This window comes from Rhinolophus sinicus, chromosome 17, assembly GCF_057876585.1.
Source record: "Rhinolophus sinicus isolate RSI-liver-muscle chromosome 17, RSI-T2T, whole genome shotgun sequence".
NCBI lineage: Eukaryota > Metazoa > Chordata > Mammalia > Chiroptera > Rhinolophidae > Rhinolophus > Rhinolophus sinicus.
Genome location: NC_142517.1, coordinates 195539844 through 195555852, shown reverse-complemented (window position 1 = coordinate 195555852; position 16009 = coordinate 195539844). Strand labels below are relative to the sequence as shown.

The window sequence follows — 16009 nt, the reverse complement described above, 5'->3', positions numbered from 1 at the left end:
CCTCTAGAAACCTCCACTGTGCTAAAAGTTCTCTAAACAATAAGATTTTCCAATCTCTCTGTATCACCCTTTCCCAGCCATTGCCAAGGTTCTCCCTGAATGCCCTCTGACACTACTGATGGCATGATAGGTCGATAAAACCTCTCTGAGAAAACAATTTGGAGAAAAACATCTTAAGAGTGTTAAAGATGCCATCCTCTTTGACCCTCTAATTCCACTTTTATGGTTGTATCCTAAGAAAATATAAAAAAAATAACAACACTGTATAAATATATAATCTTCACATGCATTTTTGAATAAAAGTAAATAATTGGAAATGCACTAAATATAGGCTCTGGGATAAATAGATTATGTAAATCCAAATAATAGAGTAGTATGCAGATATATTAGGTTGGTGCAAAAGTAATTGCAGTTTTTGCTATTATTTTTAACCTTTTAAAATCCAATTACCTTTGCACCAACCTAATATATAATGGAGATAGATAGATAGATAGATAGATAGATAGATAGATAGATAGATAGATACATCACATATACTCAATGTTAAATGTTAACATGATACATGTTCTGTCTCATTTTGGGCTAAGCAGGCCCTAAGGAGCAGAGAAGAAAGTAACAAGGAGCAAGTATTCCCGAATACCTAGGCAGCCCGGGAAGGGGACAGTTAACATTGCCAAGGGAAACCTCCAATGAGTAAGGGATGGATACCAATGGATAAATGTCCCAGCCTCTCAGCACCTGGAGGGACAATTCTGAGGTACATTTCATGTAGCTCCTCAGAGGGTCTCTAATGGGACTGAACCCCAGTTGCCCACAACAGCTATCAGCTCAATAGCACACTCTTTATTCTCTTCCTTCCCTGTCCCACACACCCAATACGGTCACTCCTGCTTCCTAGGATCTACTTCCCAATATCAAGCCGGTAGACAGGACCTTAACTCAGCCTCTATTAGAGCGCGGGTAGTATTAAGTCCCCCTCAAAACATAATACCCTCTTGAGCTGGGGGTTTGGGATCAAAACTCAGGAAGGAAGTTGTCTTCCAAGAACTTCTGTTTCACCCCCACCAAAAGCAAGGGAAGAAAATGAAACTGTGGATCTCTGCTTCAAACAAAGGCGGGGAAATGCTGAGGATACACACTCACTAATAATTCAGTGACTTGTCCTGTCACAACCTTATCACCATCCTTGCCATTGTTACTGTCAAACACCAGAGACACAGCAGTCAGGCAGGGTTCCTGCACATCAAGGGCTTACGACACTGAAAAAGTACTTGTGGGGCTAGGACTTGTTTAAGGCATTTCCTCGACCTAACACAATTACCTTGCTGCTCCAGTTATTAAGATGGGGACCATGTTTTAGAGCCCACAGTGTGATACCCACCAAAATATGCTGCGTTCCAGGGGTGGGAGAACTATGAGTCTCCCATTCCCAATATGAAACCCAAGTCACATCTAGATAGACAGTTGGCTCTCTTCTCTTGTATTCTTATGGATTTCAAATCATATTTCAAGAAAAAGAAGGGATTCTGGGGCTAAAAATGAAGTGGCCCTGATAGTATGTGGTCCCAGGGGTCTGAATCAAAATCCAGAAGAGAGAAGAGTGCCCTGCACACAGTCTCAGATTCTTATCTTTGGCTCCCCTGCCGAGAACATCAAACTGGCCTCTGGACTGTTTGATAAATGTGGGCAAGAGAGATGTGGAACTCAGCACCGGAGTGGTAGACCTCAAAATTTCAGGACAGATGTGACAAAGTCAATGTCTTCAGGATCCAGTCTGGTAATATAAGTGAAACAAGCAGAGCTTGTGGAGACAATGGCAAATTGAAGAGTTCATGCCCCATCTAAAAGGTACTTCTGAACTCTAATCAGTTGGGATCTAGTGTTGCCAAATTTTTAAAAACAACCAAGAAGTCAAAAATCTAGATTTTGGGCCAGCTCGGTAGTTCAGGTGGTTGGAGCGCTGTGCTCCTAACACCAAGGTCGCCAGTTTGATTCCCACATGGGCCAGTGAGCTTCACCCTCTACAGCTAAGATTGTGAACAATGGCTCTCCCTGGAGCTGGGCTGCTGTGAGCAGCTGGAGGTCTGGGTGAGCTGCTGTGGGCTGCTGTGGGCTACTGTGTGCTGTCTGAGTGGCGGTTGGCGAGCATGAGTGGCCAGCAGCCAGCGTGAGCTGCTGGCAGCCGGTGGGAGCTGCCGTGAGCTGCTGTAAGCAGCCGACCAACAACCCATGACCGACTGCCTCAGCCGGAGGGAGCGCAAGGCTCATAATACCAGCATTGGTCATGGAGTTGTGTCCTACACAACTAGACTGAGAAACAACAGCTTGAACCAGAGTGGGGGGGGGCGGGAGGTGTAAGAAGGGGGGGGAATCTAGATTTTTACATGAAAGGGGCTGACTTCAATGGTGGCAACTATTGTTCAAATTTTTTTTGCCCACCTCATGTTAGCCTGCATAGTGTGTCAAAGACAACACAGTTGTGGGCCATACTTGGCTCCTAGACCATCTCATAGACATGTTATTGGAATAAAATAATTTAACGTAATTGGAGAATATATTGAAAGCCCATAGTAATGAAAGACCATAGTAACAACATTTTGAAAAGCAGAAAGAATGGAGAAAGACTTTAGGGAATGAGTTGTAAAAGGGAAGAAGGGATTGTACTCAAATTTATATGCTTACAAACTTTAATTTGGGGCCAGTTTCAGTACTGCTCTTTGAAATAATACAATGATTGTGGCATTATAAGCTCATTGCATCACATGAGGCCCTGACCCTTTGATTAGCCAGTTAGCTACCTTCTTCCCTGAGGGATGTCTAGGTAAAGCTAGTAGGTTCTGTGCCCTAGCCCCACTCCCTTACTCCCACCTCCCCCAAAATGGCCCTTTTACAAGAAGTCTAAGACCACAACCAAGACAAGTAGAAAGATGGTCCACTGCATAAAGAAACCCAGAAAGAGACAAAGGCCTGTGAATGGAAGGAACAAGTTACCACAAGGGTTAGCGAACCTCTTCTTTGGAAGAGTAAGGTACACACTTAGACAAAACCGAAAGAAGGTGGATCCTAAAACAAGCAGAGCTGGGACAATCTCTGCCCTGAGAGTAGAAAACACACCAAAGAAATAACATATTATTACCTCTACCTTTTGGTGATTTCTCAAATTAGTCATTCAGCCTGTTTCAACTGTAAAATTGTGATAATGGTTACCTCCATGGTACAACTGAGGTAAATGAAATAACGGTTATCACAAACTCTGGCTACTTTTGCGGAGTCCTACTGGAACATGGCCATGGCCACCCAATGGCTGCTTTTCTCCTGCAAAGACTTAAATATACTATCCACCCTTCACTTTCCAGTGGCTCTCTCAAGTGGGCCTCTCACGTGGCATAACTCACAAAAGCTGCTGTGAGGTATAACTGGGGTGATGATTTATTACTTCATACGAGACTTTCATCCATAAATATTGAATGCCTGAGACATGACGATTCAAAGCCCTCCACCCTTCATTTCCAGCCTCGGGCACCTGGTAAGCAGGTCTCCCTGCGCTCTGACTTTGACTCTAGACTCTAAGCTCTTGGAGAGCACACACGTGAACAGAGCCAAGGTCTATGTAAATTTGGCAAAAATGGTGAGTGTGGTATAGATAACTGGCACCAGAATGAAGCAGGGAAGGCTGCTGACCTCCGTTGCTCTGGCCTTTTCCCCAAAGCAACACCAGTGCGCACACAACATATTATTACAACATGCTATCCTAAGATATAGTATAACATATTACTACAACATACTATGAGATATGCCTATTATAGCCAGTGGTAAAACCATAACATATTACTACAATATACCACTGCAAGATATACTTACCTCTAATGATATAACTGTAACGTATTACTGCAAGATGACCCTGCTCCTGGGCCTAGGAAAACCAGCCTTCACATCTTCAAACTCCCATTGCTCCCCACCCCCACACTAAGAAAATGTGACCACCCAAGAGCAAAAGCGACCATCAAAGAAACCCATGTGCCATCAGGAACAAGAAGTTTATCAACATCTAGGGAATATGACAAAAGCCTAGGGCCTACCTAAGTAGGCTGAATAATAAATAGGCATTCCCTCTCTTTTCCAGTTTCTGCATTTTTCATGTCCCAAAGAAGATAGGAGAATTGAGTTTTGACGCCTCAAACTTAGAGATTAGGTTTGGACTTGCTGGAACGTGAATTTTAAAGGTGCATTTATGATCCCAAGGTGGAGAGGCAGGCTGTGCTTAGCAGAACATTTGCAATTTAATAGTAATGGGTTGGGGGTAGGAGATGACCTGGTACCTTTATGTGAATTATACAAGGTTCAGGTTCAATTGTATGAGGAATTCCACACAGTTATCAGAAGTATTTGACCCCAAGGAGGCCCAACACTGCATTGTATCTAGAGTACACTACCGGGGGACGCTGGAGGATGTCGTCCTTTAAAAAGTTCCAAGTACACATGTGCCATTCTAAGCCTATGTTATGTTTTGGCTCTTCCTGGTGTTTATAATTCCTGAACTTCATGTTGACATGACTTGGGTTTGTTGCTGGAAAAATAAGCATCTTCATTACTAATTACCAACAAACGAAAATACGAGTATGAGCTGATGGTGATCTGGTTACAGGTTTTCCGGTCGCTGTAGCATAGAAGGTCTCGCAAGCTCTTTCCATACACAGAAAGCATATCAGACTGTTCCAAACTACCACTCAACCATACATTTCACTAGCAAATCTCCTAAACAGGAGCAAAGGAGAAAACGACATATTTCCCATGCCTCACTTGATTTTCCTTCTACTTATCACACACACCCTGCTTCTCCTATGACATGAGGAAAGGCTGAGGTGCTTCAGGTTGTCACAAGCCAATCTCCAGCTAAATGAAAACACACACACCACCATTTGTCAGTAAGAGGGGAGAAATTTTATTTAGAGACCTAGAGCACAGGGGAATGATCGATGATGATTATGGTGGCCTTGGGCCTGCATGAAAAGAGGCTTTTCTTTTCACTGGTCATGGGAGAAGCCATGACACGGAACAACGGGGATTCAAACAGCATCTTCGACCAGGGCATTGACATATGCTGCTGACTAAAGAGACAAGAATGAGAAAATGTAAGATTTACACTCAGGAAACCCATGTGTTTTTCATATACAGATATTCCCAGCTCAGTTACCCAGAGATCCATTAGACATAAGGTTTTAAAGCGTTTGAGAAATCCACCTTCAAAAAGGTAGGTCCACGGGTTATGTCAACCTTTCTGCTGAATGGGCAAGTTTAGTGGGAGGTTCTATAATATAAAGACAAGCAACAAACACAGTGAATCTGGTTCTTTTCAGGATTGATATGAAAGTGGGGGAAAGAGCTGGATTTGGGGGAGGAAGGGCAAGTGCTAGAGAAGAACTGGTGACAGTCTTAGGAGACAAATGGGGAGCTACCTTTTGACAAAGGCATGACATCTAGGGAACACCTGCTAAGCTAGGATGACAACTCCTCAGGTCTGAGAGTCCCCTTTTATAGTCAGAAAACATCATCAGTACCTTGTGTTCTTGTTCTTTTTCTGGCATAACTTCTTTGCTTTTTGTCTCTGTGGTAAATCCTTCAGATGACATGCTGAACACTTACATCTGCGGGATGCCACTGTCTTCTTACGTCCCCCCACTTTGGCCATCAGCGCGGTTCCTGCTGAGATAGCAGCCTCTGTCTGTTCCTCCTCCCCTACCCCAAGTCCATTTGTCCAAAGCAGCCCATTCATCATTTCCTTTATATATGGAGACAAGTGGTCATGACATGGAGCCTCCTGGGAAGAGGACATGATAATTGATGATGCCTTGCCCTTGTCACAATGGCTGAAAGTCAGCATGAGAGCTTAGTTGGGTGGTTGGAAAGTATTGAGACATTGGAATAAAATCTGAGCCATTTGGATAAAAGCAAGAAAGTACCCGTTAGGACGGCTAGGATCGACTGATGGACTGCCATCAGTAGAGCACATGGGAACCAATCTGAATGATAAAAACCAAGTCAAGTTCTCCTAGCCTTTCAGACACAAGTCTTATTAGTCACCTCAATATTTTATAATCCGACCCTTCTTCTCCATCCCCATCACTGACTTGGATCAGTCTCCTCTGGGCTTTAATATTTGAGTCATTTGTTACATCTCTCTTCATGGTAAACATTAAGTAAAAGATGTCACCTCCTAGGTGACTAATCATCTCCATCTGCCCCCGTCCCTTGGCAGCAGATGCATCAGGAAACACTGTGTACAAGCACTAAAATTAAGTAAATGCAGATTTCTACCCCAGCTCTTTTGTGTCCTTGAGCAATTTCTCAAAGCCTGTGAGGAAGTGATCACCAATGGGGCATTTAGTCTCTTCATTAGTAAAATAATAGGATTTGCCATCAAGTTCATGTCTTTCTGGCTTTAACTGAAAGAAGATTTTTAAAACTGGGAGAAATAAAATAATTTGTCCAAGTTGAATAGGGTAGGCTTAGATCCTGGAAATCAATCTGACTAAATGTTGATGGAAATCATAGTGAACCACTGTTCAGCCCTTGTCTTGTAGATTCTGTTGCTGACCTCATATGGACTTTGTGACATCCCAAAATGGTAACATCTAAGTCACAGTGGCTTAGGTTCTTTAGAGGTTCCCCCCCCCCATCTAAAGGCTCAAAAAGAATACCACCTTCGGGTGAATGACTGGAAAACCCACATCAAGCTTCTAATATCTACCATGACTAAGTGTAACTACCTAGGAAGCAGCAGTGTTGACCATCTCCTAGGACTCGGAGGACATCCTGCAGGAGCACAGAAGAACACACCACAAAGAGGGTATGGGGAGGAGGGAAAAGAGGGCAGCAATGGCAAGTTTCTTGACTGTGTGGTCCTGAGGTTGTATAGCAGGAGTGTAGGGAATAGTTGCAGAGTGTGTGTGAGGAGGGAGGAGAAGACGTGGTGATGGAGCTATTGCTGAAGAGGCTTCATTCATTCTCAGGCACATGGAATGGCCTCAGTGAGAAGCAAGCCATTTATGCAAGTACTCATCAAGCCCCATAATGAATCAGACATTGACCAGCTTTCCTGGACTGTAAGGATGAGTGAGATAGGGATCCTTCAATGTCATTAGTTAGATGTTTACCGTAAGAAGTGCCTTAAGTCAGGAGGGACAGGGTGGGCTTCATTAGACACAGGACTGGTGTAGTCACAAAGGGCCCTATGCTCAGGGGACCTCAGGCTTGGTTTATGCTCTGCCATCACCACCTTGAAAGTATTATTTTAACAAGAGGCTGACATATTCATCCTGTACTAAGACCTACACATAATGTAGCTGGTTCTGGGGATACATGACTTTTCTGGAGCAGGTATTGCAGGAAGGTCCAAGTAAACCAGGCCAAACCACATCTAAAAGGGTAACAAAATCATAAGAGAAAAAGTGGAAAATATCAAGCTGGCCTTGTATGTCCACCTGAAGAACTTTCCGAGATTCTCCTACCCTAACTAGAGACCTTTACAACTCAATTTTGTCTTTGCTTTCCTTATAGCATGAAGAAAGTGTCACTCTGTTGCAGGACAATGGTCTACTAAGTAAACAGATATTTCTGTCTGGTGACATGGTCCTCACCAGAACTCCAAAGCATTTTGGCAGCATTATTTTCAACCTTTCCTCTTAGAACAACAATAAGACTGCTCAGCATTGGGAATTTCTTGACCAATAAAATCTGATAACTGCAACACTCAAAGCATCTGGGTCTTTCTTTGGTCCTTACTGAAAATGAAGGCTGTGCTTTGAAGATTTCATTAGGCAAGTCATCCCTGCTGCCTCAGCATAGGGTCTGTGAAGGGCAAAGTGTCACTGAACCTTTGTGCGTTGGACCACAGAATTCCAGGACTAGCAAGAATGATGAAGGAGTTCCTTTGTTCTATTTTAAGTAAAATATAACTAAATTTACTGTTCCGAATATGAGAATTCTAACCAAGGGGAAAATGGGGAAACCAAGTAGGCAGTGATACTGTCAGGTAAGCCTTCTTTGTCAGTTCCATTCGCCAAGATCCTCAAGAGGCAAACTGAAATATGCTTCCAGCCCTTCTCCTCCTCTTCTTCACCCTCCATTGATTACCACTAAGAGCAGGAAGTAGAGTTTCATCAAATCAAGTCAAAGAGATATGACTGAATTGTGAGGTTCTCTCTTGACCCAAATTTCATCAGTAGAGTTATAACAGTCACTTATGTTAAAAATGATCCCGAAATATTGAGTGTCTCCCCTGGCCAATGTACCCCCCATCATATTGGTTACAGTGCTTTGAAAGTATTAATTACGGAGGGATCATATATGGAAAAATATGTGGCAACTTCAGTTTGTCTCTCTAGTCCTTTTCCCCTTTTGGTGGCAACTCATCCCCCTTTCACAGGGCCAGGTGTCCTCAATCTCAATGACATGATAGCTATTGGTGGGAGGCATGATTTTAAGTGGGCAAGGGTCCCTGGCATGTGGGTCTCAGAACATGAAGGGAGAAGAGAGAAGCAGAGAAAAAAACACAGAAAAAAAGAGGCCAGAAATCTCAACAGTAGTGCTTTGTGGCACAGTGACAAGAAGCCTGAACTAGGGATTAGAAGATCTGGGCTTGAGACCCAACTTTGCCTATAATTTGTGACTTTGGCCAAGTTACCCATCATTGCCAGACCTATTTATTATGAAATTGTTCTCTAGCAACCCTCACAACTCAAAGATCTTTATTCCAGTTGGTAGATGGATTAAAGCACATTTTTCCTAAAGACCATATGAAGACAAGTGTTTGAATATGTGTAAGATTTTCATACCACAATAGCCCCTTTCTAATACTCTAGGATGCAGCCTTATGTTTTGTCTTATGGCTGGAGGGCACGATATTCCCAGTGTATTCTGGGAAGGGACTGCTTCTTCTTCACTATGTCATAGATGGGGATTAAGGTCAGTGGGGTCAGGAGAATGGTTAATGTGAAAACATTATTTGGATCCTAATGAAGAATAAATTGTGGATTTTCTTTGTATACTTCTGTATCATGTGGCCTCATTGTTAGTGGTGACAAAAGAAATGGAAATAGTCATTTTTTCCTGAGTCCAAAAATAACAACAACAACAACAACAACAACAGAACTAATGGAAGTTTGAATTCTCTCCAAATGAGAATTTTAAATTTATCCAGAGGACCTCCAAGTTCATGCCCTGCCTCTAAGAACATACTAGTTTTTCCCAGTTCTCCCTCTCCCTTCAGTTTAGATTCCTTCACTCCGATCCTAGTAGCACATGTAAGAGAAAATGCAAATAGAGTGGAGAATCAAGGTCAGATCCATTTTTAAGCCAAGTATGGAAGGTAGTATGGAGTGGTGGGCAGTCTCTGTCTTGGGGATCAACAGTCCTGTTGATGTTGTGCCTCTCGAGCTGCCTGGGTGCAGGCCTTAGACAGGCCTGATGACGTCCCAAAGGAGGGTGCCCAGGAGGAACCTCCCAGGGCCACGGCTCTTGTGATGAGCCTCCCACCTTTCAGCATCCCAATGTCTCTAGCCTTGGAAAACAGGAATCACTTATGGAAATCACTTATGGGAAGACAGTTTGGGGAAGCACTCAGCAAGGATGGGAAAGAAGCCTGAAGGAAAAATTGGAAAGAACTCCAACAAATCTTCAGACAGAACTCAGGCTGTTCTCAGAACCGAGATGCTCCCTTGTTTCCCAGAACTGGATAGGAAGAGGCAAATTGAGTTAATGTACCGCCTTCCTTTTTCTCTGAAAATCACCCTAGGCCTTGGGCTCTGGCTTCTCTTTACTTCCTACTGGAGACACCAGCTGAGTACTGAGCTCAGAGAGTTCTGCCTCTTGGGTAGACCCCTCTCTAGGCAGCTTTCCCCTCCTCAAGACTGCCCAAGCCCCATTTGCCTGCCTGAATAGCAGGAGCAGCAGCAGCAAGAGCACAGAAGACAGGGTGTGCATGTGAACAGGGGAGAAGGTCCTCCTTTCCCAGCTGAGGTCAACATCTGGAGAGACTTAGGTTTCAGAGAGGGATTCAGACTGAGTCATGTATAAGGACTGTCAGCAACTTTTCCATGTTCACTCTTAATGAGCTCCCATTCCCCGCCTGCTGGGAAAATCCAGCCCTCGGAAGAAGACGTCCATTGGATTCCCCAGAAAAATTAATGGAGTGATTTTGAATCAAAGAGTTGAGATGAGACACTACTAGAGATCAAAAACACTGATGCCCAAAGTCCATCCCTTTCTAACCTATGAAAGGGGCCAGAGGGAACAATGGTGGTCTCCAAGCCCTTCCCTGCAGTGCCACTTTGCCATCCTTTTAGGAGATAAAGACACCATTCTGTCTAGGCAAGATAACACTCACCCCCACGAGAGAAGAAGCTGATAGAGCATCCTCTAAAGAAGGCAGGGATTCAGTTCTCTCTCCATGTCCCAATAGCTATTAGAAAATATCGATTTTCTTTCATCAAGAGAAACAAAAGCTAAGACCCAACAGAAAGCCAAAGTACGGAATAAACAGGTTTATTGGGTGTCTCCTCTGCTCCTGTTCTGGGCTACTTGAAGTAGCTCATGTAGCCAATCTGTACCTCAGTTTCTTCACCTAAAAAGAAAATGAAAAACAGAGAGCAGAAAGGCGAGGAGACAGTCAGCAGAAGGTTCTCAAAAAAGGCTAGCTCTGGCCCACTGAGGTTCTAGAGTGAACTCATTGTGCTGTATCTAAACTGCCACTGGCTCAAGCAACACTGACGCAGAAATGGAAAGAGAAACAGAGACAGAGGTGCCAATGCTCACCCCTGCTCTGTCCTCACTTCAGGAGGTCTGATGCAGAAGCCAACCCAAACACACCACAGCCCCACCCCCAAATGGCCTCTGAATTGCCTCCCCCAGCACTGGGCTTTCTGCTGCTGGAGGTTCTCAGCATAGGTGTCTAAAACCAGAACTATTCCTTAACCCTGTGGAAAAGGGCTTTTTTGTTTGTCTCTTCATCACTTCTCAAGTCTGGCTGTCTTCTTTCCTGTGATCTCAACTTCTTCTTGGCAGAGTGGGTCTTTTGAGGATGGGAGAGAGAAATATTACCCAGTTTCAGGACCATCCATAAAATGCCTCTCAAACTAAAGAGGCCAGCAAAGTCAACAGAGTCAGGCATGAGAGGCCAACAACGGAGAACCAGAGGGTCTGTTATGGAGACAATGTCTTTTTTCCCTTCCCTGTGGAAGTGGAAATGCATCCACTTGGTATACTACGTCACTCTGTGTTGTACTGTCTGTCCTCATAACACCAAAGTAGCTAGAATGAACAAATATTTATTAACCACCTACTCTGAACCATGTCAATACCTGTGAGAAATGCAGTAGAAATAAAAAATACAATCCCTAACTACAACAAGCCTGCCACAAGTCATATCATCTTGTGATATGACTTGAGATTACCTAACCCAACCAGCTTATTTACAAAATAAGAGAGCCGAGGTCCGGGGAAGCGATGGCTGTGGCCAGTCAGGACCAGAACCAAGCGTCACTGCCTCCTGTTAAGATCAGACTCCCACATGGGACATGGCATGTGGGCACAAAACAGGGTTTTACACCATTAGCATTGGTTGTCCAGACTTTGAGGACAATGTTATAGGACCATAGACCTTGAACAAATTTCAAAGGACAGTGAAAATTTGAAAAGTCAGGGACGCCTTCCTTGGGGTGGTAGGACAAAATAGGGAAGAATAGGATAGTCCACAACATAGGAGGATTTTTTTTGTTTATTCAACAAATATTCCATAAATCTTCACTGGGCTCCCACTCTGCGCCCTGGGAATATATAGCCGGGAACACCATTTTGAAATTCCTGCTTTCATGAAACTTGCTTGTAGGAGGAACAATTAGCCTGGAGTGGACAGAAAAGTTCCCAAGATACAAAGAGGCAAGGCCGCAGCCTGTTTCATACAGCTCTTTCCTCTTTGGGTGAAAAAATCTCTAATGGAAGTTCTCCAGAGAGACCTGCCTAGAAACAGAAAAATGGAAAGTGTCACTTATGATGGCTCTTCAAGGAATCTGGGTTTCAAGACATGATTTGTCATCTCATCTATAAACATCAGAAATACAGGGAGTGGGGCTTGAACCACATTCTTTCTTTTATTCAACCAATTTTTGCTGAGAACCTACTATATACAAGATGCATAGGATAATGGCGGGTGGGAGGGGGGCATGGAGAGAAGGAAGGACCCAGGGGGGAGACAGAAGACATAGTTATCAAGTTCCATTGGAACTTTTTTTCAAAAGGACTCAATACAAGATATAAAGGAGGAAGAAGAAAAGATTGGATGATGAGTCCACTATGAGGGAAGTTGGGGCTCTACTCCAGCTCAGGCTCTACTCTGAACTCTAGATACATATACCCAACAATCATTCAGCATCTTTATTTGGAAATCTCAAGGGCCCCTCAAACCCAAAATGTCTTAGATTAAAATGCATGATCATCACTGCCTTTATGCTTGGCTTTTATCTCTGTGAGTGGCGCCAGCATCCAGACAGCTGCATTAGAAAAACAAAAGCCACACCCTTGATACCCTCTGCTCTCACCAACTAAATCCAACCCATCAACACCAAGTCTTTGTCTCCTGTCTCTCTTCATCCCAATCAAAGCCCTCCCAGGCCTGGCCTAAGTCATTATCAAATATTTCTCTCTCCTTAGCCTCTACTATTGACAATAGCCTCTCCCCTTATTCATTTCACTTCTCCATTAATTCATCACCATCCCCTGCAGCCTCTAATTTCATCATGTCATCTTAAATATTTTTCCATAAGTCCGGAAATTTTACATAATATTTTACGTAAGCCTGGTTCGCCTCTCTCTCCAACCTCATCTGCACCATGCTGGGAAGTAATTATTCACTGATTCGTGTAGATACCAGATGAATGACTTTCTTCCCCACTGGATTGAAATCTCCATGAACACAGAGTCTACGTATGTCTGTTTTTGTCCACTATTTTCTTATCACCCAAGTGTATGGCACATACTATGTGATCAGTAAATATTTGCTGACTGAATTTTTTTTAAAAGGTTACGTCAATGGTTCTCTGCCATGGATGATTTTGCTCTTCCCCTCAAGGCAATGTTTGAAAATATTTTTGGTTGTCACAGTTGTGGGGACTCTATTGACATCTAATGGGAAGAGTCCAGGAATGCTGCCAAACATCCTACGCTGGACAGGACAGTCCCACAAAATTACTCAGCCCATAATGCCAGCAGAGCTGATGCTGAGAAACCCTGATCTAGGTGAAAGCAAGGTATGTTTATGTTTTGATCACATTGAATTGGATCTCTTAGAGTCAAGTCCCTATAGAAACACATTTGTTATCTCCCAATGCTGTAGAGAGACTTACACACACATTTTACACAAGCATTCAACAACCATTAAATTTCCTACAGGCAGGCAGGTACTCCCCAGAAGCTCTGAACAGGACAGAAATTTAGTTGCTCAATAACACCTGTGTGAAAAGCCTCATTTAACACAAAAATTAGCTCAAAATTGAGGGTAGCCTTCAGCTGCACTAGAGGGGCCACCTTATTTTGCATATATGACCAAAGTGTAACAAAAGCTAGTGACAGCATAATGGAGCCCCACCCACCTGATAAGCCACACCCCTTCACAGTCACAATGGCTAAGGCCTTAAATACCCAGATTCGCGCCCTCCGGGCCCTGCAAAGCCCCTCAACTTTGCAGAAATTGCAATGTCGACCAGCCGCAAATTAAAGAGTCATGGCATAAGGAGGGGCAAGAACCGCTCTCCTCACAAGGGAGTCAAGAGAAGTGGCAGTAAAAGAAAATACCGGAAGGGCAGCCTGAAGAGCAGAAAACGGGGCGATGATGGTGAGTGAGGGATGAGTAGGAGAACAGTCAAACATGGGGGCTGGTTGCCCTAGGGTTCTCTGTCTTGGAGTTAGCTCTCCTAGGATCCTGACACCTCAGTCTGAGAATCTCATTTCCATTCAAATAACTGTTTGGGCAGGAAGACTATGAATGGGTATGTTCTAACTCGTGTCCCTGTTGCAAACGTGTCCTTCTTCCACAGCCAATCGCAATTACCGCTCCCACGTGTGACCCCATCAGTGGGCTCTGGCCTGGTGAACTTCATACAACACCAGGCAGCAAGGAGAGGACAGCAGAAGGACTGCCAAGGAGACCTGAAGTTAGATCAAAGCCAGAGAAGAGCCCATCGTGTGGGTAAAATGCCAGTCGTGACGAAATGAGGAATGTATATGTTGGCTGTTTCTCCCCAATGTCTCAATAAAATTTTGAAAACTGAAAAGTATGTTTTTGACATTTTGGTTGAAAAAGGGGTTCCTGAGCTAGGCAGACTAGGAAGAATTAGCCGGTATGAACCCATTAAACAGAACTTGGAAAATAGTATCAATATCAAAGTAATCTGCCCTGACTCCCTTTTCCCCATGTGCCCCAACTCTGGCCGTGCACTATCACCATATTTGGGTCTTGGTCTCAATGTGCTGTCTCTCTCCCCAATGTGGAAAGGGAGAGGAGACAAAAAGGGAGAACTGCATTTATCAGAGTGTTGATGGGCTAAAGGATACAACCTGGTTCGAGCATAAGGAGACGCCAAAACACGTGTTAAACTAAAACTAAAGGCAGAGATAGAAATCCCAGAAACACCCAGAAATATTTATTGACATGTTTAGCAAACTACTAAGAGATGAGATTAGAGATGGGATTTGATAGTAGGGATTTGATACTAATACTATTACTAGTAGAGCAGTTATGTTAGGTTTGAGCTGGACAAGGCTGGAGGCAGATCCTGAGAAGTCGGTGTGATTCTGTCTGTTAGGTTAACCTTAGTCAAGAGTGTCTGGAAGTAAAAATTTCCTCAATCTGCGTGGACCTTATTGATCGTTGGCAGGGAAAAACTGTCCTTAGCTGTATCCCTCACTTTACCTTGACCTTGGGTTCTGATATGGTCCCGCCAAGGATCTGACACCTCCTCTCAGCATCCACCCACTCAGAGTGGGTAATAGTTTTCTTAATGAGTCCTTCCTGTTGCCTCAGAGGCACTACCAGGGTGGTAGAGGGTGGAATTGACAACTCATATTTAAACCAAGCCACCCACTTGGTTGCTCGCAACCAGGACAGGATATAAGCAGGAAAGAATGAGAGGAGCATGAGGTGAGACATGAAGTTTCCATTTTCCAACTGGGGGTTGTGACATGGAACCAAATAACCAAAGTGAGGGAAGGGGAACTTCTTGGATTGAGTTTGAGTTTGAGTTTGATTGGGGCTCATAGATACCAGGATGTTGGGAGAAGACTGTTAACAAACAAGGGGTGTGCAACAAAAGGATAAGGAAAATTCCAGGACAAAATGGAAATTGCTTTGTCCTGTATCCGTCTCAGAGCTCTTTCAGGTTCATGTAAAAACCTCCCCTTAGCATCAGGCACACAGACACTGAACCAAACTTGTATTTCCTTCCTAATATTTTCAGCTTCTAAAGGAAACACCTCCATGACCCTCACTCCTCCATGGTTATGCCTATTTTTCTAACCAAACTGAAAATAATCCTCCACATGTTTGTCCATAGCATGACTGCACAAAGCTCTTTATAAACAGTCCTGATCTGGAATCCCTATTCAGAAATGGCCATTCTCGCATTCTCTCGTGCCCTCTGGGAGATCCTCTGCTTCCATGTAAAGAAAGCAAAGAAAGCCCTTGCCACACACAAAATCCAGGGTTAACGTCAAGCATTTGCTGCTCTGGCTATAAATTAGTCTCTAAACTTCTCCGGGAAGCATAGACTAAGATGGAGTTTGGGTGCAAGCTGTTTATACGATGTTTGTTAGAGACCAGCACTTGTGAAGGAAACTGAGGGAGGGGAGCAGTGGAAGGAATTGAACATTCCCGCATGGAGCCAAAACAGCCCCGTCGGGCAGCTTCGATAAGGGATCGCTTTGGTCAAGGCATTTCTGTGCTGAGGCAGACCCTGACGTT

The 16009-nt window shown here is 43.8% G+C and overlaps 1 protein-coding gene across 1 annotated transcript; it reads left to right on the top strand.

Moving 5' to 3' along the window:
* Positions 1 to 13472: 13472 nt before the first annotated feature.
* TNP1 (transition protein 1) lies at positions 13473 to 14116 on the top strand. Its single transcript, XM_019727084.3, has 2 exons — positions 13473 to 13885; positions 14088 to 14116. Exons 1-2 carry the CDS (start codon positions 13747 to 13749, stop codon positions 14114 to 14116), a joined length of 168 nt encoding a protein of 55 aa, XP_019582643.1. The 5' UTR covers positions 13473 to 13746.
* The last annotated feature ends 1893 nt before the right edge of the window (positions 14117 to 16009 follow it).